We start from the raw sequence: 27,809 nt of genomic DNA, 5'->3' as shown, positions 1-27,809 counted from the left end.
TTTTTACACTAGAAAAATGTCATAACACCTCTGCTCATAACATGAGTGACATGCCAATTTTCATACTCTCACTGACTTTGAAATGTAAAATAAATTAAACTTTGCAGCTAAAAGAGTAGAAATTAATGTGAATATTTATAAGGACCTTAATTAATCCAAGTAGTTTGGTAGTATGTGATTATTTACCATTTTTATCTGAATTTAATTACTATAAAGGTGAGTGACAGCATTTGCCACCATTTGTAGAATGACCCATATATGTGTGTGTGTGTGTTTGTGTATGTATATATATGAAAGTTTACAAATGAGAGGAGACCATTCAGCCCATCTTGCTTGTTTGGTTGTTAGTAGCTTATTGATCCCAGAATCTCGTCAAGCAGCTTTGTGAAGGATCCCAGGGTGTCAGCTTCAACAACATTACTGGGGAGTTGATTCCATGCATTGAGCATCCCTTAGGCCTTCTTCAAGAGGTTATTTGTTCTCTATAACAAAGTAGTGTTTTGTATTTACCAGTGATATCCCCATACATGTTACATATGTGTGTAGTGCATGTCTTTTTGTATCTAGGCATAACATATGTTATGCAATATGTATATACATATTACCAGTAAATGCACAAGCCCGATATAGTTTTTAAATGACAAACCGTAATGTTATTGTAAACTACTGTTGTAGGATGATTTTGGTTGGCAATAATTAGGTCTTGGTTATGTAAAAGAATTTAAAAAACAAAAAAAGTCTATATCTCCAAAGACATAAAAGACATTCCACAAAGCTTTATTACATAGGTATACATGTGCATGTACAATGTTTCAATACTACTGTATAAATCAATTCAGTACAGATATGTCCATAATTTTAATTACTCAATCACAACATACATTGTTGTACCTAACAGAAGTTTAAAACATCCGAGAAGGGTGCAATGATAAGATAACGTCTTCACATCAAAATGCTTTGTTTGTATTTCTCCGTATGAATACATTTGTCAAAATACACATTATTAGAATAGAGCAGGTGGAATTCCACTACCAAAGAGCAGCCTCCATGAACACGGCATCTTCCAGTTTGCAGACTGATCACACTAGGAAGAAAAAAGAAACAAATTACAGAATTCCAATGGTGGTACATCGTGCTACCTGAATGTATATTGATCATCCATGAGACTATTTGTAGTGACAAAGTAATTGTACCTGACATGAAAAATTGTTCCCACCCCTTCACTGGTTTATGTAAGCAATAAGGCATGACAAGGTGAGGGATATACTCTAATATCCGGGTGCGTTAAGTCATGAGGCAAAGCCGAGTGGCTTTAACCGCCTGGGGCGTGTGGATATTAGAGTATATCCCACACCCCGAAGTGCCTTACTGTGCTTATAAAATGAATCAACCAACATTACCCCCCCCCAAAAAAAAAAAAAAAAAAAAACCCATAAAAACATGTTTTAATTAAAGTAATTTTTATTAAATATCCTTCCACCTCTGCCTGACCTTAGAAAAATAGTCCCTCAAAAATAAAAAATAAAAACAAAAATGCATTAATTAAAAAATAATTTCAGATGTTGAATTCAAAATTGCAATTGAAGGTGCACTTTTCATTTGTTACACATCTTGTAATTCTTGGTTTATTGATTACATTTTAAAGTAAAATATTACTGCCCATTTTCATCGTGACAGAGCACAAATGAGTCTGCCTTTAAATCATGCAGCACAAATAAGAAATCACGCAGACCCTTCTTCACAAGACCTGCACTAGTATCAGGTGAGTCCGTTTTTTTTTTAATCATCCTTTGTTATCTGGGGTAGTACAGGAGGTATCCATACCAGATTTGTGCTACAGCTTCACAGTGGCGAGAAAGACATTACAGTTGTCGTGGAAATTCTAATAAAGGAAGAGAGACTGCAAGTTCCAAACACACAGGCCTTTATTTCTTAAGTTTGCAAACTGTGAACACACTCAGCACACAGGGTGCTAGATAATCATCGAGTAGTGTTCCAACATAGTTGGATCAGTTTCTTATATACCTTAAAACTATCAGTAACGCAGAAGGCTAGCAATGATGATTCAGATATTAGCATATAAGGGAAACAATTTATAACTATGCATATGTGGCATATAGCTAAGCAAGCAAATAACAGAATGGCTGTTTTGTGTGTATAGCAAAAAAAGAAAGACAAGCCTGGCTCATCTTATTATCCACTGCGCAGGGGGTGGGTCCAGCTCCAGTGGCAGAAGGCAGGCAGACTGAAAAATGGACAGCAGGAGCAATGGCAACAAAAACTCTTAAGAGGGACCCAAATCTTTTGTGAAAAGCTGAAAGTTTAAGAGATATTTTTAAGAAACTATTTATTTTCAAAATGGGATAGGGAAATGCCGTAGCTCAGGAGAAGGAACAGAGCGATCAGAATGGCGAGTTTTGAATTTACTTGAATACTTGCTTTTTTTTCACTACTTTAAATAATCATTGGTGTCCGGTTCAGATTCATTTAATATCTCACTAAGTACATTAAGGTTTCCGAAAAGTTCAACATTTACAGATATCTCGTCGGTCATGTTTATTGTGATAAATTCCAATATGTCTGCTGTTTTTGTTTTTAAATTCTAGTGTATGGATATCTGCCAGTGATTTACCTGTTTTTGAAAAAAAGTGTCAACCCATGGTGATATGCTGTAATATCAACACCCCCATGTGACCTATTTTGACCAATCAGGATAGAGTATTTAAAATACCCATTTTATAATTCCTGTTAATAACTAATCAGCTGCTTCCCCTGACTGACATGCTTTCAGCCTGTAAATGCTTCGATCCAGAAGACACTGCGGAGGTAAAATGTTTGTTGAATCCATGCTTGCAGTAACGTGTTTATTTTACAACTGCACATATGAAACGTGTGTAGCTAACAGATGTGCAAAATGGACAACATATTTTTTATATATATAGTTAGCTACAATTACTTTGATCTGAGATCATCTGAGATTTTGTAGATGCTTGTGGGTTTTAAGTCAGTGCAATATGTTCACGCAGATGTCACAGGGTAACTGAAAATTGCCACTCATACAGCCCTTTTTAAGCACTTTTTTAGATTGTGTGTGTGTGTGTGCATTTCTCACTTTTTGGTTTATATTATATCTAGACACGTTTTATAAATGTTTGTCGTTTTATTATTATTATTTGCATTTTATGCTTTTTGATTTTGGCACGAACTATTGTGTGCTGTTGTATAGGCACGGGGCTGTGTGGGCTGGGCTAGAGGCTACATCAGTGAGACCTCAGGGAGATGTAGTTTTACTCGCATGACTATAAGCAGAGTTTTAATTGGATCAGGTACAGGCAGGCAATAGGTTAGCATGGCAGACGGGGAGGGGTTTCCAATATTTGAGACAGGAAATGAGATGAAAAAAGGAAGGGAAAAGGAAAGGAACCACAAACAGACGGGAAGAAAAAAGGAAAGAAGCGGATGGACGGCAAAAACAGCGCGAAACGGCACGATAACTGAACAGCAGTAGCTGCAGGGCAGCGCAGACCGGGCGAGCTCAAAAGATATATAGGAAAGTGCTGTTGTTTTTATTGATTATCTGGTTGTTTTGGATCTTCCCGTTTTTAGAGATTTATGTAACACTCATTTTCCAGTGTTTTAGTGGTGGTGTTTTTTTTTTTTTTTTTATTTTTATTTTCCTTATCCTTATTCTACCTCATTTGGCTGTGAAGAAGCTGCAGTATTTTAATTAAAAGCCAGTGTGATTTTGGCACAGTTTTTTTTTTAATGAGGATTTTACCGGTATTTTAGTGTGTCTTTTAGTAGCATTTATTTTAAAACACCATATGCAAAATTAAAGGAAAGATGTCAGGCAAATTTTAACTGTGTTTTGAAAGTTGTTAACACTTATCTTCTTGCCTCCATAATACCTAAAGAGAGAGAGAACCATGCAGGATCAGCCTAGGCTGTATTCCAGAACGCTGACCCATACTCCCTGGAAAGAAGTTTACCCCAGTTCTGCAGTAGTTGGCAGTTGTCTCAACAGTTTTTTTCTTAACTTTTCTTTTTGTATTTGATACTTTGCGCCCTAGCAAAGTAGTAGGTGTTATTTTGCTACTTTTCCACCCTAGTTGTACTGTGGGTGGCGGTCTTTTTATTATTTAAATTTTTTATGAGAATAAATATTGTTTAAACCTTCCACACTTGTGTTGTCTGTCCCTGGGTAGGCTGGTCTCTGGTTCTGCACCCTACTGTCACAATTTTAAACGAACCTGTCCAAAACAGTTAACTAATACATTACAGATCGATTGCGTCCTGGTGCCCCCAATCACCATGTGGTGTAGTCGGGGCTACCTTCCAGGTGTCACAGACATGCACACTTCTCTGTCTTTATTACAGTCTTGCCAAAACACTTTTAATGAAACTGAGTTCCACTTGATCTCCAACATAACCTAATGAGCACAACAGTATTTTTTTTGCAAAACTGTCATTTCTCGTTGCTTTCACACACAATGCAAATGCTAAGCACATTTTTGCAAAACAGTAAACACAACACTCTACCAAAGACGCAAAATCAGTTGAGTAAATCATGTCGAACAAAACTAAAACATTTGGTCACAGCTGATTACTCCCATGAACAAGAACCTCTTCTGCCAAAACGTCTTTGCACAATTGTTTAATCAGCATTCAGTCCTTATTCATGCATAAAAGAGGCCACCTCTGAGTTGCTGTTTGCAAGAATGGACCAAGTAAGACGTAGAGAGTTACAGCAAGAACAAAGGAGAGGTAGGGGGGACCATGGAGGAAGAGCAGTTCAGTTGCGTGGTGGTGGGAATAGCTCAAAAGGGAATACAAAGAGCTAATGTTTCAATGAAATTCATGGCCATTTCCATTAGAGAGGCTGGGCAGTGAGTCCAGCCCAATCTCAGTAGATCAACTGTGGTATCAATAGTAAGAATATTGAAGAATGAGAATAGGTAAGTTACAGTGCTATATCACACTGTATTTCAGTATTACTGTACTGTATACAGTACAATGTGTAAAACAGTTGTTCTGTCAATGCCCTTCATGTAACCATCAAAATGTCAGTTTGTACATATATACTGTATTTACAGAATTCAAAAACAACCACACGCTGGTGGCAGAGGTAAAGTCTTCATGTGGCACAGAAGGCTGCCATAGTTGATATGGTTGTTGCCAACAATTCCATAAGATTGAGAGAGATCCAGATAGCAGTCATTCAAGATCACAAGATATTCAGAAATGTCAACAGTGTGAGTTTGGCCACTACTTATCTGGTCCTTAAGAGACACAAAGTGGGAATGAAACCACTTTACAAGATTCCATTCCAAAAAACAATCAACAGCATGAAGGAGACTAGACTCCAGTATGTACAGGTAAGGGTTTGTCACTGTAATGCATTTTCTTAAAACACTGCATTGCATGCAGCTGGAATATTTTACAACGTATTTACTTTATGTATACATAAATACTGTGTTTCTATTGTATTTTTATCTTAGAGAATAATGGACCTTGAAGCAAATGCATCACCCCATACATTCATTTATGCAGATGAAGCTGGCTTCAACCTTTCAAAAGTAAGGAGATGAGGGAGGAACATCATTAGTAAGAGGGCCATCGTAAATGTGCCAGGGCAAAGGGATGAAAACATCACCATGTGCGCCGCTATTTCCAGCGATGGTATTCTTTGCCACATCCCTACAATTGGCCCATACAATACAAAACGTCTCCTCACATTTCTTGATGCATTGCAACAGAGTGGCACCACCAGAAGAGAGAAGGCTGGTGTGGCCTGACATGTCCCACTTCGTCATCATATGGGACAATGTTGCTTTCCGCCACTCCTGTCTGGTTACTGAATGGTTTGCAGACTACCCACAAATGATGATGCAATTTCTCCCTCCATACTCTTCTTTTCTCAATCCAGTATGTGTGGAGGTGGAAAGTTTATGATTACCGTTCACATGACCAGATGTCCCTCCTAGACGCAATGAATGCCAGTTGTCTGGCAGTCACTGCAGAGTACTGCCAAGCGTGCACGCACCATGCAAGGATATTTTTTCCTCACTGCATTGCGAGGGAAAACATCCAGTGTGATGTTGATGAAAACATGTGGCCTGATTGACAAGAATGAATGGACTGAATGTGGTGTTACTGTATTTGTGTTGTCTTTTTTGATATTGCTGTTTTTGCAGTGATTTGTTAGCTTGGTATATTTTAGTTGTATTCTCTGTATATACAGCATCATTGAACTTGTAAAGGACAAAATGGAAATAGGTAAAAAAAGCCTTTTGTTTCTGGATATTTCATGCTCTTGAGTGACATTCTTTCTGCATTGGTCATTTTGGTAAAATCATTTTAGGAACAAGAAGAATACAGCGCATGCTATGATAATATGTTTACTTGCCTTTTATGGTACATACCATAATTATAGTATCAACAAATGGCACAGACATATAAAAGAGTGTTAACCATGTTAGGGTATATTGATAGTTGTAGTTAGTACTTATTGGGCCATTGTGTAAAGAATGATTGAAATAACGTTTAATTCGATAAGTTGTATGTTTTGATGGAGGTAGTTGATTTTGTGTCATGTTTTCAATGTTTGAGAGTTAGGACATTTTGCAAATGTAATGTGTCATTTGGCCAACGTGTTTCAGTTTGGAACTGTGTGCTAATTGTTTTGAAAAAGTGAATTCTGTTTGGACAAATGTGCTCAAGCAATCGAGAAAAACTGTAATATAGCAAGGAGTCAAATTGAAGATGAGTTGCCCGTTTTAGCCAAGCGTATCGTCAACAGAGCCACAGTAAAGAACTGTACAGTACAATAACCATAATAAATAATAAAGAAAATACAGTATGTGTATATAATGTATGTATTGATATTTGTTTTCTGTATACTCTTTTGTACTCAAATTGCAAGAGCATTTTATACTGTATCTATACAGCGCCTTGATACCTACTGATGAGTGGCATTAGAAATTTTGAAAAATAAATATGCATGTGATGGCGAATATATTATAACGTGATGACATACTGACTGAATTTCCTTCAGTCTCGCTAGTCAACTGGTCAGGGAAACTTTCTTCTTCAAACCTGATGTCCACCACATCGGTGTGAAAGTGGAAAGTGCACCCCATGAGATGGAGCACCCCTTACATAATAAATACATTTTTCCTTTTTGTTTTGCAATTTTTGCTAGTTACATACAGCGCTACACTTAATAAAACATTGAATACAACATCTAGTTTTTTATACACTAATCATTAATTTTGTAATAAGAGTAAAAAGCTGTGTGAATAAAAACACACCTACAGCAAAAGTACAGATGTGGGAAAAGTTGCAAAGAGGAAAATGTACAATATGTGTTTGTTTCTTCTAGTTTTAAAATGTTAAACTCAGGGTTTTTTTCCATCATCTCCTCTTACATTGCATGCCGTACACATGTTAAAAAGGCACACTGCTGTGCTGAAGGGGTGCACTATCTCACGGGATGCACTTTTGCATGCTACACGGAGTTGGTGAAGACAAAGGGCGATTACCCAATATATCATTCATAAGGCTGTGGGACATATTCTCTGAATATGATAATACATAAACATGGATTAGAAATGTAACTGGATTCATTAATGCAACTGTGTCTTCAGAAACAGGGCAAACTGCTGTGTCTTGAAAAGGTGGCCTCTTGCTCAGACATACTGAACTATGTGACCTACTGATTAGCTGACCAGCCCTGGACTGGATTAGGCTGAATAGACAGCTGAATTATGTACAGATATTTCATACGTGCAAGAACAATCGTTTTGATGCAAGGAAGACAAACTAGCAATGTCCCAGTGGAAAAGGACATTAAAACATCAAAGGACTGTGAGTTTTAAAAAAAAAGGCAAGATACACAAATGTTCTCATTAAAGTGGCTATTCAGCAGAGTGACAAAGACTATAAATATCCAAGCAAAACTAAACATGTTGTGCTCCACATTGAATGCTAAACAAGGTGCTGCCACTCTAAGCAAAGCTGCAACTCTGGGACTCTGCCTAAAAACAGACCCAAGAGTCTGCTGTGCATTACGCTTCATAGCACATACTGAAGTCTAGCCTCCTTCATGCTGTCACTTGTTTTTTGGAATGGAATCTTGTAAAGTTGTTTCATTCCCACTTTGTGTCTCTTAAGGACCAGATCAGTAGTGGCCAAACTCACACTGTTGACATTTCTGAACATGCTGTGATCTTGAATGACTGCTGTCTGGATCTCTCGCAATCTTATGGAATTGTTGGCAACAATCAGATCCACTATGGCAGCCTGCTGTGCCACAGTGAAAACTTTACCTCTGCCACCAGCATGTGGTTGTTTTTGAATTCTATAAATACAGTAAATATGTACAAACTGTGACATTGATGGTTACATGAAGGGCATTGACAGAACAACTGTTTTACACATATATTGTACTGTATACAGTACAGTAATACTGAAATACAGTGTGGAATAGCTTCATAGATTATTCAGAATACAAGTCGAATATGACTGGCCAAGTAAAAAGGCACTGTGAGTAATTTACTCTCCAATTTAAACAGTATGGGGTAGATGCAAGTATAGGCGCAGTGCAAATAATTGTGGATGCAAAATTTTAATTGTTGCGGAAAAGCAATTATTTTGCACTGCACCCTATGTAAACTTAAAAGCAATGCAAATTACTCAACATACACAAACAATGATCCACAATTATGATAACGAGGGTCTCAATGAGTGCATGTGTCTATTTAGCGGCCACACTTGCAGAGTAGTAGTACAGAGTAGTAGTCATTGTATGACATTTGTGGAACACGAAAATACAAACCAAAAAAAAATAAAATAATAATGTCACAGGAAAGGCAGCAAAGTCCTCTTAGCACACGGAAAAAGAAAATAAGCGTTCTGAGAAGGAGCTGAGAGTCCTTAAGGCTGAGGTCACTCTGCATGAAACTGAGTTGTTTGGAAAAGTCTCAGCCAACATCAGTTATGCTACTATTCTTAGGAAATTATATGCATTGGCCTGCCCTTTTTAGTATGACATCCAGAAGCGCTCTGGAAAAAGTGGATTGGGCTATCCCTCCAGACATCCCAACTGTTGTCTTAAAGGAACCAGAGGCCAAGTAGTGGAGAGAACAGAGCACTTTCCAAGGGCTGTCTGTTTACCTCGCCCTCAGCTTGGATGGTTTAAACTTAAACTCAGAGGAACTTAGAGCTTTGCTCGCCACTCCAAGCGCTACCTATAAGCTGGTCGAAGATATAAGAACATAAGAAAGTTTACAAACAAGAGGAAGCCATTTGGCCCATCTTACTCATTTGGTTGTTTGTAGCTTATTGATCCCAGAATCTCATCAAGCTCCTTTTTGTAAAGGTGTCAGCTTCAACAACATTACTGGGGAGTTGATTCCAGACCCTCACGATTCTGTGTAAAAAAGTGCCTCCTATTTTCTGTTCTGAATGCCCCTTTGTCTAATCTCCATTTGTGACCCCTGGTCCTTGTTTCTTTTTTCAGGTCAAAAAAGTCCCTTGGGTCGACATTGTCAATACCTTTTAGAATTTTGAATGCTTGAATTAGGTCGCCGCGTAGTCTTTGTTCAAGACTGAACAGATTCAATTATTTTAGCCTGTCTGCATATGACATGCCTTTTAAGCCCTTAATGTTGTTGAAGCTGACACCCTAGGATCCTTCAAGAAGCTGCTTGATGAGAATTTGGGATCAATAAGCTACTAACAACCAAACGAGCAAGATGGGCCGAATGGCCTCCTCTCGTTTGTAAACTTTCTTATGTTCTTATGTTCTAATAATTCTGGTCACTCTTCTTTGCACTCTTTCTAGAGCAGCAATATCTTTTTTATAACGAGGTGACCAGAACTGAACACAATATTCAAGATGAGGTCTTACTAGTGCATTGCACAGTTTTAACATTACTTCCCTTGATTTAAAATCAACACTTTTCACAATGTATCCGAGCGTCTTGTTAGCTTTTTTTATAGCTTCCCCATTGTCTAGATGAAGACATTTCTGAGTCAACAAAAACTCCTAGGTCTTTTTAGATTCCTTCTCCAATTTCAGTATCTCCCATATGATATTTATAATGTACATTTTTATTTCCTGCATGCAGTACACTTCTCTATTAAATGTCATTTGCCATGTGTCTACCCATTTTTTAATCTTGTCTAGATCATTTTGAATGACCTTTGCTGCTGCAACAGTGTTTGCCACTCCTCCTACTTTTGTGTCGTCTGCAAATTTAACAAGTTTGCTTACTATACCAGAATCTAAATCATTAATGTAGATTAGGAATAGCAGAGGACCTAATACTGATCCCTGTGGTACACCACTGGTTACCACACTCCATTCTGAGGCTTTTCCTCTAATCAGTACTTTGTTTTCTACATGTTAACCACTCCCTAATCCATGTACATGTGTTTCCTTGAATCCCAACTGCGTTCAGTTTGAGAATTAATCTTTTGTGCGGGACTTTGTCAAAAGCTTTCTGGAAATCTAAATAAACCATGTCATATGCTTTGCAATTATCCATTATCGATGTTGCATCCTCAAAAAAATCAAGCAAGTTAGTTAGACATGATCTCCCTTTGCTAAAACCATGCTGACTGTCTCCCAGGACCCTGTTACCATATAGGTAATTTTCCATTTTGGATCTTATTATAGTTTCCATAAGTTTGCATATAATAGAAGTCAGGCTTATTGGTGTGTAGTTACCTGGTTCAGTTTTGTTTCCCTTTTTGTGGATCGGTATTACGTTTGCAATTTTCCAGTCTGTCGGTAACCCCTGTGTCAAGAGACTGCTGCATGATCTTTGTTAGCGGTTTGTAAATAACTTCTTTCATTTCTTTGAGTACTACTGGGAGGATCTCATCTGGCCCAGGGGATTTGTTTATTTTAAGAGCTCCTAGTCCCTTTAACACTTCTGCCTCGGTTATGCTAAAGTTATTTAAAACTGGATAGGAACTGGATGACATGTGGGGCATGTTGTCCGTATCTTCCTTTGTAAAAACTTGTGAAAAGTAATCATTTAATATATTTGCTTCTAGGGGGTTTAGTTATTTATTCAATTGGATTATATTATATATATATATATATATATATAAAAACTTGCTTGCTATCTATGAGAAGATTTCATTTTGGTTTCTCTTACAGAGAAATTACAAACAAGCATTACAGTGCGAAAAAAAAAAAAACTAGTAGATATTTTAGTTTTTATTTATACTCAGTTTGATAATGTGCTGTGTTTATTGGGGAAAAGGTTAGGGCTTAGTAAAATTCATTATTAAAACACTTACAGCGTTTTCTACTAGATGAAGCCACTCATTTAGGTAGTTTAGTAGCGCAAATGCATCTGGCATATTGTCACCTTCAGAACAGAATATCAGCAGAACTGCCAGTGGAATACCTTCTGAACAGCTGGAAGAGAATACAAATATATTTGTGTTAGAACATTTTTCATGACTTTATAATCTGTTTATTACAGGCATTTGTGCTTGCACTTGCAACCTTTTTTGCGAAGTAATGTCTTAGTATTTTTCAAGATGGTCTACCACTTTTTTGCTTGAAATTGTAACTCCCACACTAGACACTGGCAGTAACTTGCAGGTAGTTGCATCCCTCTTATTGTATTAAAAAATAATAAAGTATTGGATGTCGTCAAGCCTTGACTTCACTACCTGTTACAAAGTAGCACTTGTGTCATAATGACTGGCAAAAATATACATCTGAAGTCTCCACAAATACATTACTAATCATTATAACATTATCTTTTTCACACATTGTTTACATGCAGAAATAAATACAGTAACAGGGCCAGATCACAAAGGCATCATTGTTTTTTGTAAAATGTACAAATGTGAAAATGTTGACCAGTGCAATCTTAGTCAACTTTATACACGTTACAATGGACATTTCTATAGTGTCTTTCATCACAAGGGTTCCAAAGTGCTTCATATTACACAAAAAAATGAACAATTAAAACCATTAAAATAAAAACAAACAGTCTAAACAAATTAAAAGATACAAAATAGTTAACTGTAAAAAAAAGCTTGTTTGAAGAAATAGAACAATTAAAAGTCTAAAACAAATGTAATGAAGTTTTGATTGTAAAATAGGAAAACTAAGACAGATAAGCTATTCTGTAAAAACACGTTTTCAATCTCGACTTAAAAACAGTAAGTTTCCCTAACAGAAAGCGGCAGAGCGTTCCATAAAAAGAAGCTTTACAAGAAAAGAACCTTCCGCCCGTATTATTTGTATATAGAAATAATCAGCAGCCCCACATCCTGTGATCTAGTGTGGTTAGGAGTATACAGGGCCAATAATTCCTGTAAGTAACTGGGTGCTAACCCATTCAGGGTCTGAGGTTAAAAGCAACATCTTAAAATCAACTCTAAGCTGCACAGGTCAAAACAAGAGTACTAAGTTCACTTTTTCTGGTTTTAGTCAGAATTCTAGCAGCACTGTTATGAATGAGCTGTAAGCAAGATACCAGACATTTTCAGATACTAATTCAATTAGATGAAACAAAGGAACTCATTAGTCTTTCAGAATCACAAAGAAATAATATATATATATATATAGAAATAATAATATAAGTTTAGCTATATTTCTCCAATGATAAAAGGATACTTTAGTTTCTAATTTTAGTTCTGGTGGGAGTGCTACAGTTTAACTCAAGCAAATCAACATTCTTTTTTAGTTTGTTCTGAGAGCCTACTAGCATAACGTTAGATTCCCTGAAAGAGAAAACGACCACCACTACATTAGGTATGGGTTATTCCTGCCCTTTGTATTGCTGAGCTCTCTATATCAGAGCTGCCAAAAGGCCCCTTCCTGGGATGACGCACTCGGTCCTGCCTACCAAGGGAAAAAAAGTCACTCACAGGAAGATCCTCCTCTTTTTCCATCGAACCAGTGAGGGCGAAGTAAGCTACCTCGCTGGTGGTGGTCATCTTCTCTTTCAGGGAACCAGGGTTACGGTGAGTAACCTAACGTTCCCTTTCAATTCAAAGATGACCACCAGTACATTAGATATGGGATAATGTATACCAAAGCCATCGTGAAGGAACAGAAGCATACAAAGGACTCACAACACTGTCTAGTGGTGTGAACTTACACCCTCAAGGACCCTTGTGCCTACAGAAGGCAAAGTAGGGTCTACCACATTAATACGGTAGAACCTGGAGAAAGTATGAGGCATAGCCCAGTTAGCCACAGTACAAATGACAGACATTGAGGCACCTTTGAAAAGTGTCCAAAGATGTAACTAACCCTCAGGTGGGGTCAAACCAGGACCGTTATATGCAGTCTATACTGAGTCCACAATCCAGTGTGACAGACGCTGCTTAAGAGGGGCTGTCCTAGGGTCCATGTCCCACGACAGACGAAGAGCTGGTCAGATTGACACACAGCTCTTGTCCTATGCATGTAGCATTTCATTCCCGCACTGGGCAAAGGAAATTCAATCTCATCCTCTGTTGAAGCCAACGGAGGTAGAAGGAAGGATTCCAATTCCACAGACCGATTAAAGTGGAAGGCTGTGATCACCTTGGGGAGGAAAGCAGGGTTGGTGTGCAGAAACACCCTGATGCCATCCTCCCAAATACGCATGCAGGAGCTGTGCACAGACAGCGCCTGCAGCTCGCTGACCCGCTTAGCGAAGGTGATAGCCAAGAGGAAGGCTGTCTTCAGCTCTATGGAGCATATGAGCTCAAAAGGAGCCTTCGTGAGAGCCTCCAGTATAATATTAAGGCTCCATTTGGGGAGAACAGTCCTCCTAGGAGGGTGTAATACAGAGTACCTCTAAGAAAATGAATCTACGGGGCATGGCAAGCAGAGATAGCCACTAAATACACCTTCAAAGGGTGGAAGGTGACCTACCAGTATCAAGCTGTTCTTGCAGAAACTGCAAGATAACTGACATAGGGCAAGATATAAAATCATGGCTTATAGCTAGACACCAAGCCTGAAAATACTTCCACTACAGGTAAACAAAAAACTAGTGGAGTCTGCCCTAGTGCTCTGCAGTGTGCCCACAACCGCATCCGATATCCCTAGGGCTAGCCAGCGGTCTCTTTCTGGGTGCCAAAAAGAGCCTTTCGTCTGACGGTGGAGATCCAAGCAAAGTGGAATCTCCCAGGGCTGGCCATGCAACAGCTGGCACAGGGTTGAAAACCATACTCTCCTGGGCCACTAGGAGAACTGATGCTTTCTCTAACCTGACTTTTTCGAGAAAAGCCGGGAGCAGTGGCATTGGAGGGTAAGCGTACAAAAACGCTTTCAGCCACTTGTGGGCTGCTCTCAGATCCACGATTTTATGTGCACGGACCATCCGACCAGGGTCCACAAACTCCTTTACCTGCCCAGACTGCCCCCCCAATCAGAGTTGGGTGTGTTTGTCATCACCAATTGACTGTTGTACATTACTCCTATCCTTGTGCCTCCACCAGCGTATAGCTTCCCAGCATAGCTGAGACACAGTCAGCTGACATTGTCTGTCGCGCTTGGCGTGCAGCCGAAGGCACCGAGCCACACTTGTATCGAGCGCTGGTGGAGTAACCCTAGTTGGGTGGGTGATGAAGCCGTGGCCATCAGACCCAATAATTTTTAACAAAAGACCAATTGTACTGTGAACCATTATTGAACAGGGCCAGACAGTTGCAAATGACAGCTACTCTGTCGTCCAACAGGAGGGAAGGGAATCCAGCTACCGGTGTAAAGTACGGGAAACCGTACTTTACACCGGTATTAATTGGCTCTGGCATCGTTCAGGGTGAGACCCAGCCTCAAACAGATGCATCATCACAAATAGCTGTGTGGGTCACTGCTCCTTCCTACGAATGGGCAGATCAACCAGTCGTCCAGGTAATTCCTCACTCTGCTCACTTGTAGCCGCAGGGGGGCTAAGGAGAGGCTGAATCACAGCATGGAAAACTCAAGACGCTCCCCTGTAAGGCAGAGCGGAGATACTTCCTGTGCGCTGGACCCATAGGAACGTGGAATCCGCGTTCATTCTGGACAGTGTGATAAACAATTCGCCCAGCCGGACAACCTGGTCAGCACAGTGGACGCCAGCGTCTTGCGTTCTCGGTTAGAGTGCTGCAGCAATTCCTCAAACGCTGGTCCACAGTAATGGTCAGGGGAGGTAGGGGCTGCTTTAAGGAAGGATCCACTTTCCCATGAGACCGCGACATAATCGCATAATGGTCCCCCTCAGCAAAGTTGAAATCCGGTTCTGTATCATCCAGGGTGACCACCGGTACAGCTCTGGGGCCGGCGTTATCGGCTGAGCTGGGGCCAGAGTGAGGGCCTAAGCCTGACCAGGGGCTCCCAACGCCGCATACTGCTCAGCCGTGTATCGAAGCACTCAGGCACCAAGGGTGAAGACTCACCGAAGCATCGGGGGCACAGATTGCAGGTGTTATTGACATGCTGTGGCGCTAAGCACCGAGGCATGGAGCATCTAAACACTGATCAAGTCAGTAAAAAAACGAACACACACCACAGCAAGCTGTGTGGGTAAAAAATAAGTCACCACGGCAACGCGGGTAACTGATTTTGTCTCGTTTTCCCAGCCCACCGAGTATGTGGGCCGAAACAAGCTGGCATATGCAACTCAACAGCGGTATGCAGCAGAGCTGGGTCCTGGTGGAGGAATCGTGGTTGTATTATTTTTTATTTCTAAACTGCTAGGCAGTGAAATAAAACCACACATAAAAACACAGAGCTGAGTCCCGGTGGAAGAGTCACGCTTGTATTATTTTCATTTCTAAACTGCAAGGCAGTAAAGAAACAAATACATACACACTCCATAGCAAGCTGTGTGGGTAAAATAAGAGTTAACATGGCAATGTGGGTAACCGATTCTGTTTTGTTTTTAAAACAGCACGCCGAGTAGGCGGGCTGAAACAAGCCTCAATAGTGGAGCTAGCAGAGCTGGGTCCCTGGAAGAATCAAGCTTGTATTATTTTTATTTCTAAACTGCAAAGCAGTGAAATAAAACCACACACACACACACACACACACACACACACAACAGCGAGCCGTGAGGGTAATACAACAGACACCACGGCAACGTGGGTGAACTGAAATTTTTAAGTGCACCGAGAGGGCAGGCTGAGGCAGTCCAGCACAACTTCATGCGTGTCTTTTTCTTTTTAAGCTGCAATAGCAGAGGAAAACACAAAACAGCAAGCGCTGTAAGGAAGCAGACTGCAATCGCAAAGTGATTTTGGCTGTTACACAGAAAAAGAGTCAACACAGCACAGTAACTGGACAGGGGTGACTAGCCTGGAGTCAGCGCATAGCCTACAGAGAAGTGGAGCACCGTCTATAGGCTGAGGGCAACGAGGCACCTCGTGCACTGAGCACCCGAGGGCGCTATAAGTGTTAACGTAGTGTGTACACACACTAGCGTTGCAGCAAGGGTATTATCACTGAGCACCGAGTACCGTGGGCACCTTATGAGCACTAGTGTAGTACCAGTTTATGTGTGCACTGCATATGCTGAGCCCCATGCACACAGAGTAACCTGTTTTACACTGGGTACTGTGCATCACTGTGAGCTATACGCTAGATTGAGCAGTGCCGACGCAACTAGCGCAACGTGCGCCACGTGTGTCCTAAGCGGCATGCGTACCAGGTACCGTGCATAATTGCACTAGAGTGGTAGAGGTATCAGCTCATGTGCACACATGCTCTGTGCGAACCGAGCATACCATGCAGCGCTGTTGTGCACTAGTGCTGAGGCACTGGGCACCTGCGCCCTGAGATAATATATCACGGGCTATGCGTGTTCCTTGGTACCAGAGAACCGCGTGGTCAACACACACACACCAGGACCAGTCACCCATGAGTGTAGGGGGGGGGGGGGGGGGGGGGGGAGGGAAGGGGACAGTAAAGTGGGGGGTGGGAAGCAGGGGCCGACTTCGGCTGAATAGCAGGGCCGAAGCCGCTGTGGGCAAATTTAAGCAGACAGTAAAACACGGTAGAAAGACAGTAAATGGTGAGAGCACACAGTTTGTTTACAAGGCCTGACTGAGGTTGGCGGGCCTGTGCAGCCGGCAGGGTCTACTCGACAGCGGGGATGCAGCAAAGCCTCTCAGGAAGAAAAGACAATCATTCGCGGGTGACTGCACACCCAGGCGCTCACACACGACAGACAGATATAAAAGCGCGGCCTACCACGCAAGCTGGGAGGCCGCTGAAAGACAGAAAGGCAAAAAGGACTGTCTTTTTAAGTCTATTCAGGACGGCTTTTAGCACGAGGAAATGCAAGGGAAATACAACCGACTAGAATCGAGAAGCTCTTTTCTATCAACACGCTCAGCTCAACAGAGGTCTTATCTTACCATCTTGAGAGGGAAAAAGAGGAGGATCTTCCTGTGAGCAACGGTTTTATTCCCTCGGTAGGCGGGACCGAGTGCATCATCACAGGAATGGGCCTTTTGGCAGCTCTGGTATAGAAAGCTCAGTAATACCTACCCGAAGGGCAGGAATATCCCATACCTAATGTAGTGGTGGTTGTGTTCAAATTGAAAGGTAACCTCTGTTTAAATCAGTATAATAAATATACACAGTACCGTGAAAAAGTATTTGCCCAGTCTGATTTTCTGCATTTTTGCATATTTTAAACACTGAATAATTTTCAGCCAAAATCTAATATTAGATAAAAGGGACCCCGAGCGAATTTTTCACAAATTTTTTATATTTATTTATTAATTTATTAAAGAAAGTTATGCAACACCCAATGCCCCTGTGTGAAAAAGTAAATCGGCCCCTTAGACTCAGTAACTGGTTACACCACCTTTAGCAGCAATAACTGCAACCAAATGCTTCCTGTAGTTATTGATCTGTCTCCACAGCGCCATTGAGGAATTGTGGCCCACTCCATGCAGAACTGCTTCAACTCAGTGACATTTGTGGGTTTTCGAGCATAAACTGCTCATTTCAGGTCCTGCCACAACATCTCAATAGGGTTTAGGTCTAGACTTTGACTAGGCCATTCCAAAACTTTACATTTCTTGTTCTTCAACCATTCTGATGTAGACTTGCTTGTGTGTTTCAGATCATTGTCTTGTTGCATGACCCAGCTGCGCTTCAGTTTCAGCTCACGGATGGATGGCCTAACATTCTCCTGTAGAATTCTTTGATACAGAGCAGAATTCATGGTTCCTTCAATGATGGCAAGTCGTCCAGGTCCTGATGCGGCACAGCATCCCCAAATCATGACACTACCACCACCATGCTTGACTGTTGGTATGAGGCTCTTACTCTGGAATGCAGTGTTTGGTTTTCGCCGGACATGACGGAGCCCATGTTGGCCAAAAAATTCCACATTTGACTCATCTGTCCATAGAACATTGTTCCAGAACTCAAGAGGATCATCCAGGTGCTTTTTAGCAAACTAGAGATGAGCACTCATGTTCTTCTTAGTGAGCAGTGGTTTCCGCCTTGCTACTCTGCCATGAATCAAATTTTTGCCCAGTGTCTTTCTGATGGTGGAGTCATGAACACTGACCTTGGCTGAGGAGAGAAAGGCCTGGATATTCTAAGTTTCTTTGTGACTTTCTGGACGATTTTACACCTTGCTCTTGGAGAGATTTTGGTAGGACGGTCACTCCTGGGAAGATTCACTACTGTCCCAAACTTTCTCCATTTGGACAATATTGCAATGACTGTGGATTGGTGGAGCCCCAGAGCCTTTGAAATGGCTTTGTAACCCTTTCAAGACTGATAGGCATCGACACTTTCCGGAGGTCGTCAGGAATTTATTTTGATCATGGCATGATGTGCCTCTAGACCCTGTGTGCTGACAACTTCACTCTGATGGTAAGGGCCATAGTTAGTCAGATTTATATTGGGCAGGGCTGGCCCAAATCAGGCCTGATTGTTAACCAAGGTATTCAAACATCTGACCCTAATTATCCCTTTAATTGGATTGAGTTAACTAGGGGGGCAATAACTTTTTCACACCTGAAGATTGCATGTTCGATTACCTTGCACACCAAACAAATGAAAGCACCACCAAACTTTGGTGTCATTTTTTTCTCTCAGTCTCCCTCTATACACTACTACAACCCACAAAAAGATCTGACCAAATTCAATGTGAAAAATGCAGAAAAACAGACAGGGGACAAATACTTTCACGGCAATGTATATATAAAAACAACATCACAATTCAAAATACCAATTTTGTCCCCTGTTGTGAATGAGCACCTGTATATGCAGGAAAGGTTTTAATTCTGTTAACATTCAAGGCATCTGATATGCAAAAATGTCTGTGTTACATGCTGTTGTTCCATAATGTGGGAGCACAAACGGCAGTGTCATTTGGGTAAAATGTGATATTTGCCAATTGTTTTGTTAGTGGAGATTTTGGGAGACAGTGGGTAAGAATAATAATATTATTATTATTATTAACTAGAGCTGCCAGACAGTTTTACAGGTCCCAAGCCCCAGTATCAGTACCTGTCTAAGCGTGTTTAGTTCTCAATGTGCCAAGTTTAAAATCAGCAACTTCAACAGTTCCACAGAAGATGATTTTTATAGTTTTGCACCAGGCGGCCATCTTGTTTAACGCACAAATCTTACTTTTGAAAATGTACGTTTTACCGACACAGGCACGATGGTTTTCAAGTTTGAACATAAGAACATAAGAACATAAGAAAGTTTACAAACGAGAGGAGGCCATTCGGCCCATCTTGCTCGTTTGGTTGTTAGTAGCTTATTGATCCCAAAATCTCATCAAGCAGCTTCTTGAAGGATCCCAGGGTGTCAGCTTCAACAACATTACTGGGGAGTTGATTCCAGACCCTCACAATTCTCTGTGTAAAAAAGTGTCTCCTATTTTCTGTTCTGAATGCCCCTTTTTCTAAACTCCATTTGTGACCCCTGGTCCTTGTTTCTTTTTTCAGGCTGAAAAAGTCCCTTGGGTCGACACTGTCAATACCTTTTAGAATTTTGAATGCTTGAATTAGGTCGCCACGTAGTCTTCTTTGTTCAAGACTGAACAGATTCAATTCTTTTAGCCTGTCTGCATATGACATGCCTTTTAAGCCCGGAATAATTCTGGTCGCTCTTCTTTGCACTCTTTCTAGAGCAGCAATATCTTTTTTATAGCGAGGTGACCAGAACTGCACACAATATTCAAGATGAGGTCTTACTAGTGCATTGTACAGTTTTAACATTACTTCCCATGATTTAAATTCAACACTTTTCACAATGTATCCGAGCATCTTGTTCGCCTTTTTTATAGCTTCCCCACATTGTCTAGATGAAGACATTTCTGAGTCAACAAAAACTCTGAAATTTAGAGAAAAAAAATAATCTAGTACGTACCAGACCAAAAGTAAGTAGAACAAAATTAAAAGGGAGATGAAAAAAATCTGAATGAGGAGGAAAATGAGAACCTCATGAGAATGAGGTTGCTGGTATTAAGAGCAAACAAAGAAAAAAAAAAGCAGATAGAAGCTCTTCCTGCTGTCTTTAACCCAACGTAAGTAAACGTGTCTTTGTTATCCATCTCAGTAAGCAATAATGAAAATAGATAGTTATGTATTTTTATAACTTGTTCATAAAATGTATTATTAGGCTTCCAAGCCAAAGGCTGGGAAGCCTATTCTTATTTAAAGGTTTTGGGGTTTTTTTTCTTCCCAAAAATTTTAACTGCTGCTGCTTCGAAGCTGTGTGACTGATCAGGTTCTGACTTGGCAGGTAACAAGCTGGACAAATTGGCTGTCAGATGCAGAAAAAATTTTGCTGCTGTGTCCTTTCAATTGGCGACGTGACGCATTTTTCGATAAAACCTTTCGAAATCTTCTTCTTGGAACCGGTGAAGTGATTAATCTGACACTTGGCATATGACATGCCTTTTAAGCCCGGAATAATTCTGGTCTCTCTTCTTTGCACTCTTTCTAGAGCAGCAATATCTTTTTTATAGCGAGGTGACCAGAACTGAACACAATATTCAAGATGAGGTCTTACTAGTGCATTGTACAGTTTTAACATTACTTCCCATGATTTAAATTCAACACTTTTCACAATGTATCCGAGCATCTTGTTAGCCTTTTTTATAGCTTCCCCACATTGTCTAGATGAAGACATTTCTGAGTCAACAAAAACTCCTAGGTCTTTTTCATAGATTCCTTCTCCAATTTCATTATCTCCCATATGATATTTATAATGTACATTTTTATTTCCTACGTGCAGTACCTTACACTTTTCTCTATTAAATGTCATTTGCCATGTGTCTGCCCAGTTCTGAATCTTGTCTAGATCATTTTGAATGACCTTTGCTGCTGCAACAGTGTTTGCCACTCCTCCTACTTTTGCGTTGTCTGCAAATTTAACAAGTTTGCTTACTATACCAGAATCTAAATCATTAATGTAGATTAGGAATAGCAGAGGACCTAATACTGATCCCTGTGGTACACCGCTGGTTACCACACTCCATTCTGAGGTTTTTCCTCTAATCAGTACTTTCTGTTTTCTACATGTTAACCACTCCCTAATCCATGTACATGTGTTTCCTTGAATCCCAACTGCGTTCAGTTTGAGAATTAATCTTTTGTGCGGGACTTTGTCAAAAGCTTTCTGGAAATCTAAATAAACCATGTCATATGCTTTGCAATTATCCATTATCGATGTTGCATCCTCAAAAAAATCAAGCAAGTTAGTTAGGCACGATCTCCCTTTCCTAAAACCATGTTGACTGTCTCCCAGTACCCTGTTACCATATAGGTAATTTTCCATTTTGGATCTTATTATAGTTTCCATAAGTTTGCATATAATAGAAGTCAGGCTTACTGGTCTGTAGTTACCTGGTTCAGTTTTGTTTCCCTTTTTGTGGATCGGTATTACGTTTGCAATTTTCCAGTCTGTCGGTACCACCCCTGTGTCAAGAGACTGCTGCATGATCTTGGTTAGCGGTTTGTAAATTACTTCTTTCATTTCTTTGAGTACTACTGGGAGGATCTCATCCGGCCCAGGGGATTTGTTTATTTTAAGAGCTCCTAGTCCCTTTAACACTTCTGCCTCAGTTATGCTAAAGTTATTTAAAACTGGATAGGAACTGGATGACATGTGGGGCATGTTGTCAGTATCTTCCTTTGTAAAAACTTGTGAAAAGTAATCATTTAACATATTTGCTATTTTTTTTTCTTCCTCTACGATTTTGCCATTTGTATCTCTTAAACATTTAATCTCCTCTTTGAATGTTCTCTTGCTGTTGTAATATTGGAAAAACATTTTGGAATTGGTTTTAGCTCCCTTAGCAATGTTCATTTCTATTTCTCTCTTGGCCTTTCTAACTTCCTTTTTGACTTGCGTTTGCAGTTCTGTGTACTCTTTCTGCGTACTTTCTTTTTGGTCCTTTTTTAATGCTCTGTAAAGTGCCTTTTTTCGCTGAATATTTTTTTTAATTGATCTATTAAACCATTTTGGCAATTTAGTTTTACATTTAGATTTGTCTACTTTAGGGATATAATTGTTTTGCGCCTCTAGTACTACGTTTTTGAAGAACAACCATCCTTCTTCTGTGGATGTTTTCTCTATTTTACTCCAATCTACTTCTGTTAGTCTCTGTTTCATACCTTCATAGTTTGCTTTTCTAAAATTGTAAACCTTAGCTTTAGTCTTTACTTTTGGGGATTTAAAAAACACTTCAAATGAGACCATGTTGTGGTCTGAGTTTGCCAGTGGTTCTCTGACCTCTGTTTTAGTTATTCTATCTTCGTTATTTGAAAAGACTAAATCAAGGCATGCCTCCCCTCTAGTGGGTGCCTTCACAAATTGTGTTAGGAAGCAGTCATTTGTCATTTCCACCATTTCTATTTCATCCTTCGCGCTACCCACCGGGTTTTCACATTTTATTTGGGGGAAGTTGAAATCCCCCATTAGTATGGCTTCTCCTTTGCTACACACATTTCTAATGTCATTGTATAACAGATTATTGTGCTCACCGTCTGAATCTGGCGGTCTATAGCATGCTCCTATTATTATGCCTTTTGAATTTTTGTCTGTTATTCTGACCCATATTGATTCGGTTTTGTTTTCTTTGTCCAGGTTTAACACCTGGGCTTCAAGACTGTTTCTTATGTATAGCGCTACCCCTCCTCCTCTTCTGTCCTGCCTGTCTTTCCTATACAGTGTATACCCACAAATATTATATTCGTCCCCATCACTCTCAGATAACCACGTTTCTGTAACACCTATCACATCATAGTTACCTGTTAGTGCAGTAGCTTCAAGTTCTAGAATTTTGTTTCTGATACTTCTAGCATTTAGATAAATACATTTAATGGTTGTCTTACCTGAGTTGTTGTCCTTGTTTTGATGCGGTCTCCCTTCTGTTTTTTTGTTGATTTCTCCCCCCTTCCTTTCTAGTTTAAATGCTTCCGAACCTGCTCGAGGATCTTTTCTCCGAGTAGAGAACTTTCGAGTTAATCAAGTGAGCCATTTTTAAACTCAAGCAGTTTTAAATACAAGAAAATGTAGGTGGCAGCCATATTGTTTCATGAAACATAACCATTTTAATATTTTTATTCCGCTGTCACTGGAACGATGCCTACCAAGTTTGGAGTCTGTTGGTCAGACGGTTTTCAAATAAAAGCAGTCTGCTGTCAAGGGCACGTTTCGGTGAAATTTGCGGCAGCCATTTTACTATTGAATTGTATCACAGCAGCTTCTGCTTTGCAAGCAGGTTTGGATGCTAAGTGTCAGATCAATCACTTCAACGGTGCCAAAGAACAACATTTCGGGAGGTTTCAAGAAGAAATGCATCACACGACCATTTTGGTTTAACACCAGTATCTTAAAAGTTGCATTGCTACAGTGTCAAGGATGATGCTTGTGAAGTTTGGAGTTAGTCAAGTAAACCGTTTGTCAACTGAGGCAGTTTTAAATTTTGAACGTAAACGTACACCTGGCGGCCATCTTGTTTCATAAAAAATAACCATTTTGACATGCTTGTAATCCACTGTTATACTGAGACAATCACTATCAAGTTTGGGGTTTGTTGGTCAAACGGTGTTCAAATAGCAGCAGTTTGCTGTTAAGGGCGCGTTTCGATGAGATTTGTAGCAGCCATTTTGACATTAAAATTTATGCAGAAACTTCTGCTTTGCAACTTGATGCGGGTTTGGATGCTGAGGATATATGCCAAGTGTCAGATTAATCACTTCACCGGTTCAAGAAGAAGATTTCGAAAGGTTTTATCGAAAAATGCGTCACGTCGCCAATTGAAAGGACGCAGCAGCAAAATTTTTTCTGCATCTGAGAGCCAATTTATCCAGCTTGTTACCTGCCAAGTCAGAACCTGATCAGTCACACAGTTTCGAAGCAGCAGCAGTTAAAATTTTTGGGAAGAAAAAAAACCCCAAAACCTTTAAATAAGAATAGGCTTCCCAGCCTTTGGCTTGGAAGCCTAATAATACATTTTATGAACAAGTTATAAAAATACATAACTATCTATTTTCATTATTGCTTACTGAGATGGATAACAAAGACACGTTTACTTACGTTGGGTTAAAGACAGCAGGAAGAGCTTCTATCTGCTTTTCTTTTTCTTTGTTTGCTCTTAATACCAGCAACCTCATTCTCATGAGGTTCTCATTTTCCTCCTCATTCAGATTTTTTTCATCTCCCTTTTAATTTTGTTCTACTTACTTTTGGTCTGGTACTTACTAGATTATTTTTTTCCTCTAAATTTCAGGTACTCAGCTCCACCCTTAAAGCATTTACTGCATCAGTGATTGTGCCACTTTTTTTTTTGTTCTCGTCTTCGTTAGTTAAACTTCCAGACAACTTGCCTGTGTTGGCCAACCAGTTCTATAATTATATCAATTTCTTCTTCGAAAACTTTTGTTTTCCTCTGAACCCCTGCAGTTGTAATTACCTAAACTGGGCTTTAAAGTGGATTACCGAGTTACTGATTTTTTTGAGCGTAGATCGATAGAGTGATTGCAAGCGACGGCACTTGAGAAGTGCTTTATGAAATGCACGCAGGGACGACTGCTGTGTCCTTGTAAGCTCATCGCAACTGCAGGACCTTCATGAAACGGGCCCCAGATGTCTGGAATTTTATTTTGAAAAATAATTTAAGAAGTTATTATTGCGATGTGCTGGTTTAACATGTTGTACTTACAGTATGTCTAATGTTAAGAAAATATATTTTTCACCATTTTGTGCAGGTCGAAACAAGGCCTTATATACACCCTCATTTATGACCAGTACATTACTGAACTTACCAAACATTGTATAGTTGTTTAGTGATGCCCCCACCAGGGATGTAGAGATGCTGTCTTGTATTGCTGACTTCAGGGAAAACTGCTATCTTCTCCATTTTCTTCCAGTTCATATTTTGCAAGTTGTCCCCAACAATGCTCTGCATGGCAGGTGTAAGTAAATAACGTAATGGAGTGCTTAAGAGAGAAAAAAAAAAAAAGTAAGACCACTTCTGGAAAATGTTAGATTGCTCATCTGAAGATTCTAATGCAATGGAGCCTATTGTGCTAAAACGGATCCGACCTTGATCTTGTTACTATAGTAAAAGGATCAGCACTCATTTTAATATCAGTTAAATAGACATTTTATTGGCATATAGCTGGCATGAAAAACAACATTTCTGGGCAACTAACTACTATTGGTTCTAACAGATCTTCATACAAAAAAGTTGTTGTTTTTTTTTAGGAAAAATTGTAAAGCCAGGTTGTTTTCCCACGTTTCAAATAGTACAGTATAGTTATGCAAGAGTTATGATTTTCCCAAATAAAATTTTTTTTAACAGTCTCAGCACTAAGTTGGTGGCATTTTCATCGCACACTTTGCTGCATGTATATGAAACAAAAAGATAAAATATTAAATAATATTGAACCCGATACCAACATCTTCATACAATGAAAAAACTTTGGCATTCGTAGCACTATACAGGTAGCGTCTTTGGGATTTCATTGCGTACTTTGCTACAGGTAGACAGCTATTAACATACCTTAATAAATTAATATGGCATGGATAGAAGCAGAATCATCTGCTAATTTATGGGTACCAAAGCTAAACGGAGACGGAAGTCCATTTTATTTTAAATAATGGTTTAAAAAAATTCTAACATTTTAATAAAATAAAACAATTTGATTTCAGGCTGATTTGAAAACTACTTAAAGTTTGAGTCCATTCCAATATAGTACCATTGATCCTGCTGCATTCCCACTTGGTCTGTTTCGAAACGGACTCTGTCTGGTTCATCTCGTTTGAAACAATGCATCAATTTGCTTACTGTTCACACTTATCTGCAAGCAAAGAGACGAGTTTGTTTGGATGCAAACTAAAGTTAGTTTTTTGTGAGCCTTTTCAATTTTTTTCAGAGCTGAGTTTGTTTGTGTTCACCATGCAGTTGCAAGTGACTTGGGTTGCTTATATGGTCTGTGAATCAAATGTTTACAACATCCTACAAGGTATTGTGAAAGGTGGAAGCTATCAATAGCTCCTCAAGTTTTTAAATAGCATATTTTCGATTCTTCATATTACTGTGGAAGAAAGCAGGGGAACGGGGAGTTTTGGACAGATGTTCGGCTTGGATTTTAGTGACCAAATTTGCATCAGAGCTTTAGTTTCTCGCACTGTCTAATTAGGGTTAGAGTAAAAAACTGGGACTTTTTTTTTCTTCAATTCACTGATGTCGTACGAACTCCGATATATAACAGTATATAATAACATCATAATTAGTTTAAAAAAATAAACTAATTTGAATAGTTGAATCAGACCGCCGCGTAGACTGAATAGATTTAATTCTTTAAGCCTGTCTGCATATGACATGTCTTTTAAACCCAGAATAATTCTGGTCGCTCTTCTTTACACTCTTTTAGAGCATCAATATCCTTTTTGTAGCAAGGTGAGCAGAATTGAACACAATATTCTAGATGAGATCTTACAATGCATTGTAAAGTTCTAACATTACTTCCCTTTATTTTAATTCAACAATTTTCACTATACATCCATTGTTGGCCTCTTTTTATAGCTTCCCCACACTGTCTAGATCAGTGGTCCTCAAAGTAATTTTGGCACGGGCATAAATTGATCTTACATGGACGTTTGCAGGCACGCTGATTATTGCATAGGTTCTTATCTCACACAGTGCCTTCTCTTGACATATATTATATATTAAGAGTTTTAGTGGGTTATTCTTGGCTCACTCTAATAAGGCCAAGTCTCAGGTACTAATTGTGCATGTGCGCTTATTCTTTAAATAATTTACACAAAACACGCAACGCAAATATTTTTTTAATAGCATTTTACACAGATAACCGTGAATAAACTAAAATAAAAAAAGTGTAGATAGCGTCTCTAACACTAATCTGTTTTAATGATCGCAGAGAAAGTGATTCGTAACTAAATATACTGCGGTGTTCCCCTTGTCTGGTGAAATAAAAAAAGACATAGAAAATTAAATTCTAAATACTGAAATGTATCATTTTTCTCAATAAGTCAGCAAAATTCAGTGCTTACCCGGCATATTAACACCCTCCTCTGCTCACGAATGATTGGACAGCTGTCAGATCTTTCACTTTCCCAGTGGCTACTCACTTGCCTTCAATTTTCATGCGGAATACCGTGAACGGCCTCTGCTTGCTTATGATTAGACAGCTGCGTAAAACTTGCCAGATATTTGACACTTCTATTGGTTAAACTTACTGTCAGTACCTGCATGTGAAACAGACACAGTTTATTTCCCACCCAGCTAACTAATGATTGGGCTTCCGCAAGACAATGCAGATATTCAATTGGTTGATTGTAT

General features: G+C 39.6%; 1 protein-coding gene across 1 annotated transcript in view; it reads right to left on the bottom strand.

Moving 5' to 3' along the window:
- Positions 1-761: 761 nt before the first annotated feature.
- The window catches only part of psmg2 (proteasome (prosome, macropain) assembly chaperone 2), a 55,026-nt gene continuing 27,978 nt past the window's right edge, over positions 762-27,809 (bottom strand). Inside the window, exons 5-7 of the mRNA XM_041248057.1 lie at positions 25,267-25,440; positions 11,314-11,434; positions 762-1,084 (exon numbers count right to left, since the gene is read on the bottom strand). Of these exons, the coding sequence (XP_041103991.1) occupies positions 1,004-1,084; positions 11,314-11,434; positions 25,267-25,440 (376 nt within the window). The 3' untranslated portion in view covers positions 762-1,003. The remainder of the gene's footprint in view (positions 1,085-11,313; positions 11,435-25,266; positions 25,441-27,809) is intronic.

The sequence above is a fragment of the Polyodon spathula genome, chromosome 4, assembly GCF_017654505.1.
Source record: "Polyodon spathula isolate WHYD16114869_AA chromosome 4, ASM1765450v1, whole genome shotgun sequence".
Classification (NCBI taxonomy): domain Eukaryota; kingdom Metazoa; phylum Chordata; class Actinopteri; order Acipenseriformes; family Polyodontidae; genus Polyodon; species Polyodon spathula.
Note: the sequence above shows the minus strand (reverse complement) of the source record. Positions and strands in the feature narration are given on the sequence as shown.